At 48.8% G+C, this 6000-nt stretch overlaps 1 protein-coding gene across 1 annotated transcript in view; it reads left to right on the plus strand.

Annotated features, from left to right (window-relative positions):
• Positions 1–6000, plus strand: part of CABLES1 (Cdk5 and Abl enzyme substrate 1) — a gene marked incomplete at its 5' end in the record, with an annotated part of 118407 nt that overhangs the window by 102738 nt on the left and 9669 nt on the right. The window contains one exon of the mRNA XM_006903054.1: positions 825–928. Within this exon, the coding sequence (XP_006903116.1) occupies positions 825–928 (104 nt within the window). The remainder of the gene's footprint in view (positions 1–824; positions 929–6000) is intronic.

Genomic DNA, 6000 nt, shown 5'->3' on the forward strand with positions numbered 1-6000 from the left:
GAGAAGGCACAGGCGCGCGTGCGCCCCCCCCCTCCCAATTAGGGGCCTCTGTAGACAGGGCCCAACAGGCCTGCAAGGAGAAATGCCTTGGATGCCCACCTCAGGCTGATAGCTATCTTCTCAGCCTCTCAGCTCCTGGTGCCAAGGATGGCCTGCTTCTCTCTTGCATTTTTACAGTCATCAGTTAGCTTCCCTTGACCCCCAAATAATTGTGCCTGCCATACAGGTTCAGCTATGAGAATTCCTTCTCCTTGTTTTGCTCCTTAAGGGAGACTAGACGCGTGAACCTTTGGTGGGTCCCTTTCTAAACTCATGTTACTGCACTCCCGAGAAACGCCAGCTGGCCATGCAGGTATCAGACGTGGTCCCTGCATGCGTTCTGGCTGCTCTCCTGTGGTCCCTGCTGCCCGGCATTCATCTCCACTGGTGTTCACCCCCACGAGGGTGTTCACCTTCTCTGATGTGTGTCTCTTAGACATGGGTGAGGCGCCCAGTGACCAGCAGTCACACCAAATCATGCTGCTCAGAAGGTGCAACTCGGCCCTTTGATCAGCAAGTTTTGAAAAGGCCCTTTGGTGCGATGCTCTGTGACCCGAATGACCATATCCTGGGTCCAGGAGCTGAGTCATTTTCTAAAATGGAAAAAAAAGTTTAAGAACTTGGGGAAATCGTTGATGGAGCTGCACTTCACTGCCAAGCGGAAATGCAGGTCAACTCCATGGAAGGATCCGTACCCAGTTCCCCCTCCGAGCGCTCCTCCCGCCCCCCTCTGACTCTGGGTCCAAGCGTCCAGGCCCTCATGAAGACTTCCCTGTGCCCCTCAGGCAGCGACCCTGGAGACTTCACAGACTATGACCCCAATCTCCTGGACGACCCGCAGTGGCCTTGTGGCAAACACAAACGCGTTCTGATCTTCCCCTCGTACATGGTGAGTAGTGTATGCTTTCCTGCAGCCTCTCGGAGTAACTGGACCGAGCTGTGTTAACTGAGGCCGTCTGCTCAGAGTCTGCAATACTCTGTGGGCTGCTCAGGAACGGACCAGGACCCAAACCCAGGACTTTGTGGCCTAGGAACACCATTCAGAGGGGCAGTGGCTGTGTCAGGGACCCTCTCCTCTGAGAACATGCATGCACGGCCCACCACAGACCCAGGGACCCTTTCTTCTGAGGACATTGGTGTACAACCCATCCACTGACCCCAAGATCTTCTCCTCTGAGGACATGGATGCATGGCCCACCCACAGACCCCAAGGGACCCTCTCCTCTGAGTCATACATACACAGGCCACCCACAGGCTCCAGGGCCCAGCAGAATTCAGCTCTATCTCTGCCTCAGGGGCCCTTAGGCTGCTGCAGCCCTGTGCTCTAGCAGAAGGTTGGCACCCAGGTTCTGGATGACAGAATCCTCTCCTGGGAAAGTAAAAGTAGGACACTGTGGGTGTTAAATGCAAAACTTTCTCTGGCTGTTTTCATTATTTGGACTCTTCCTGTTTTTCCTCTTGGTAATTTTGGTTTCAACTTTTCTGGCTGACCGCTGTTTCCCACAGCCCTGGGCTGTCACTTTTCTTGACACTAGGGGAGGCTGTGAGGGCCTGTGGGCTTGCTGGAGGCGGGCTGAACTCTGGCTGTGGGCAGAAGACAAAGCTGGCCTGAAGGGGCAACCAGGTGGTCAGACCCGCTCCACTCAGGGTGGGCACCCAGGCCCAGTTGCTAAGGCTGCCTCTCCACATCCCAGCCTGCAAACCATGGGGCACCAGGTGGGCCCCACCCCCGAGTGACATACAAGGCTCCTTGCTCTGTTCCATGCTCTTCTGTTGCAGAAGTCGCTAAGAACTAGCCAGTTCAACTGCTCTCAGGTCAGTTCTGACCCGTAACAACCCTCCATCAGGTGGCCACAGCTGTAAATCTTAAGAAGAGACTGATGGATTCGAACTCCAGAGATGGGGTGTTTTAGCTACCAGTGCAGCACTTTATGGTCTACATCACAGGGGCACCCAAATCCTGGCCCTCCGCCATGGGGATCCGCCTCTAGCCTCACACCTCACTGAACATTTGGCAAGTAGCTGATCCCAGAGAGGCCCAAGCCAAACTCAGACACTTGCTGACTTCCTTCAGCACAAACCCTCTTCTGAGCTTGGGGAGAAGACTTGGAAATCGCTCTTATGTGCTGTTAACACAGAATTGATTTCCCAAGGTCTGGGATTTCAAATTTCCCTTCCTCCTTACTTTCCCATTCTTACTCCCAACTCCTAGAAAAGAGTGCAAAAAGCCATGTCAAGTTATTTTTCTTTCTAACCTATGATCTGTTCAAAAACAAAAGAAAACAAAAACCTCTCCTCATTGCTGTCAGATCGCAACCAGCTCACAAAAGACTGGCCAGTAGGTTTTCAGAGGCTGTGAATTGCTCGGGAGAAAATGGCCCGTTTTTCTCCTGAGAGACCGCCCTGGTGGATTCGAACCACCGGTGGGTTTGAAACACCAGAGAGGTGCCTTCAATGGCTTCATTCGATGCCACCAGAGCTCTTTCGATCTGCTCCATTATGTAATTATGATCTGTTAGATTGTGTCATTAAAAACTAACAAGCCATGGCGAAGTCAGCATGCCTTCCCCAGAGGCTGGACATAATTAACATCTAGTAAGTGACCAGAATCCTTTTTTAGTGTCAGGGAAGGAGCGACTGAAAGGTCGTGGGGGCCTTTGTGGTGTTCGGTCCTGTAATTATTATGTGAGTTGGCAGGAAATGGTGGCTTGGGCGGCCGCGTCAGCCCCGCGTGTTGACAGATAGGAGGTGGAGATGGAGAGACACCCTGCCCAGGCTCTGTCTGCCACGCCACCGAGGGCTCTGCACCCTGATCCTCAGCCGCGAGGGCAGAACCGCCCGCCTCTGGGAAGGACACAAAAGGGCTTCTTTTTTATAAGCACTTCTCAGATGTGTTGTTGTTGTTATGTGCCATGGAGTCTCAGATGTGTAGGCAACCAGTAAATCAGTGGCTACAATGTGTTTTTATTGTCATTGGGGCTTGTGGGTTCTGTCTGGTGATAACTTGGCCGATTATTGGCCTGCCTGGGGTCAGACTGGAGCCCTACCCAAGTGTTTGTCTTTATATGATTTTATTGTGAGCACTAAGGTGCCAACAACATATGAGAGAGAGAGAGAATGACACGCGCACACACACACAAAACAATGAAACATTTTACTTTAAAAATTTAGCTCATGTGCTCGCTTCGGCAGCACATATACTAAAATTGGAACGATACAGAGAAGATTAGCATGGCCCCTGCGCAAGGATGACACGCAAATTCGTGAAGCGTTCCCTATTTTCGACCCTGAAATTAACCAGTCTGTAACGAAGGCTAACTCCTTTCACCTACAAATTTCATCTTTGGATACAAAGCTAAGTGGATAGTCCTTACAGAGGGACTGTTTAAAAAGAGGCAGGGAGAAGAAAAGAAAAAAAAATTTTAGCTCATTTGGCGGGGTGGGGGGTGGTGGTGGTGAAATTATTTTACTGGAGTAAAAATTTACAGTTCACTTTAGGTTTCTGTTTGGGGTTTTTGTTGTTTTGTTTTTTCCTTGTTGTATACCGTCAAATTTGATTTGATTCACAAAAGAGGAGATTGCCCCTCTTTCTCCAGCAGACCATCTGGTGGATTCAAACCAAGTACCTTTAGGATTGCAATGCAGCTTCTTGCCACTAGGCCACCAGAGCTCCCTTCACATTAGGTTTTCATTCAGTCATCCAATAGTGCTTTTGTTTTATAACTCGAATTATAATTTACTAATATAATCCACTTCCTAAACAACATGGCTCCGGAAACTCTATGAACATTGATAAATGTTAATAGTTTTAGAAGGGCTTCAGGCCTTCTGTTCATAGGGTCGCTATGAGTCATGCTCAACTCAAAGGCAATCAATAACAACTATATAATTAATTACAATATCCAATTGAACCTTCACTGTATATTGCCTTTCTCTTCACCAGCTTACCAGTCTATATATTAATTTTCACTTCCTCTCCCTTCTCGTCACTGTTAACTCTCCCAAGGTGATTTCTGTCTCTGTGGGAACCTGGGGAGCTCTGGCAGCCTCGTCTGTAGGGAGTTCCACTGATTAGAATGTTCAGGTCCAGCAGTGGCTCCTGTGTAACAAGGTACAGCCTCAGAAAACCTGCTGGAGGGTCAGCTGTGCTTCAGTTTTGATTTAGTGGCAGTTGAATCTGCACTCTGTGTCTCCTATAATTAATAGTCCGTCATCTAGCAGGAGAGGCTATTCTTGAGTATCATTTGCCTGGCGCTTTGAGAAAATGTAGCAGATCCTTTTCTGAGCTGTTTGCTGGTGCCACGTGCTGCCCTACACACAGGGAGGACAGAGCCCCCACCGCCCTGGGGTCTCGGTGTAGCAGGAAGGCCCACTGTCAGCATGTCACTCACTGCACGCTGTGTGGTTGGCATAGGTTAAGTGGTGTGCTTTAAAATCAGCCTGGCCTTTGTAATTACACACTTTTTTTTTACTTTAATCCATCTAGAACACTCTCTGTATTAGCCATTTCATACTAAAAAAAAAAGTCGCCCAGGTAGGTGTGGACATGAAGCTGCTGCCCACTTGTATTTTGGGCCACATACCTTGGACCCTGAGACCACTGTGCAGGTTCCTGTGGGACTCCTGACTGGTGACTGGTTCCTCCAGGGCAGAGAGGAGGGCCCCGGGGGCCTCAGCCAGAATGGCCTGTAATTAACGTCTCACTAGAAAGTGGTTATTTATCACTGGGACCTGACACCTGGAGTCAAAAGTGGGCTTTTATTTTGTTTTTCCTTCCTTCATTTTTTCTTCATGGGCGTGGATAGCAATTAAGAGAAAATGAGGGAGACAAGACAGTACCTGGAAATTTAACGTTACTGGGATGGATTTCCAGGCTCTTGCATTTTCAGGAGAAAATCCCTTTCTCATTGTTAGAAAGAAAGCTAACACACACCCTTTCTGGATCCTGTGGGTGTTTAATATCAAGGAAAGAGCTCTTGGATTGGTCTCCTAATAGAGAACCCATTCTTCTGTTTACTTAATCTAAACAGACATCTGAATAGTTGGGGGAACTGTGGTGACCTAGTGGTAAGGCGTCGCACTGTCAGCTCATAGGCACAGAGTTTGAGTTTACCAGCTGCCCCTTGGGAAAAAGAAGTGCAGTTTCCTCCTGTGGGATGTGCATCCTCTGACCACCCCAACGCTGTCAGTCAGTTCTGACTCCACGGCACACAGCAATAACCTGTAGTCATCGAGAAGCCCCGCCCCATCTGTCTCTCCAGAGGCTTGTGGGACTGTATCTAAAGTTTAGTTTCTCTGAACAGAGTAAAATGCAGAGCTGTGGGGACCATGACTTGTTCAGTCCTGTGCACCACAGGCCTTTGGCTTCCAAGCTCTTGGCCTGTGTTTGGCTGAAAGCTTGTCTTCATGGCTTGGACATTCATTTACCTGTTTTCAAGGATGGCTTTGTGGTGGAGTAAAGTAGCTGGTGCTCTCCAGGGTCCTGGGGAGGGGCCAGGGCACTGTCAGCTCACCAAGTCCAGTGACTCACCGTAACAAAAATAACCACTTTCCAAAAATACAGAGGGCACACTGGTGCTCTAAAGGGGCCAGCAGGTAAGGGTACTGGATCAGAGCATCACCTGCTTCTGGGAAAATCTGCTCCCATTTACCTGGAGGCAAGAACTGGAGTAATGGGGTCTCTGTGATCCACTTGGCCTTGGTGGATGGTCAGAATGCCTTATTGTATTTTGATGGGGTTTTGGGGTAAAAACAACAATATCAGTCGCATTTAGTGTATTCAGACTTGCCCAACTATCACCACATACTTTGTTAAAGAACAATTTCATCACCCCAAATAGAAACCCTGTAGCCTGTAGGACTACTCCTCTAAAGCCCTAGACAGCTGCTAATCTGCTTTCTGTTTCTACAGATTTGCATGTTCTGGACAGTCTTTTATGTATATATATTAATATAACTATA

The sequence above is a fragment of the Elephantulus edwardii genome, unplaced genomic scaffold (genome assembly GCF_000299155.1).
Source record: "Elephantulus edwardii isolate Elephantulus edwardi_28Jun2011 unplaced genomic scaffold, EleEdw1.0 scaffold00501, whole genome shotgun sequence".
Lineage (NCBI taxonomy): Eukaryota > Metazoa > Chordata > Mammalia > Macroscelidea > Macroscelididae > Elephantulus > Elephantulus edwardii.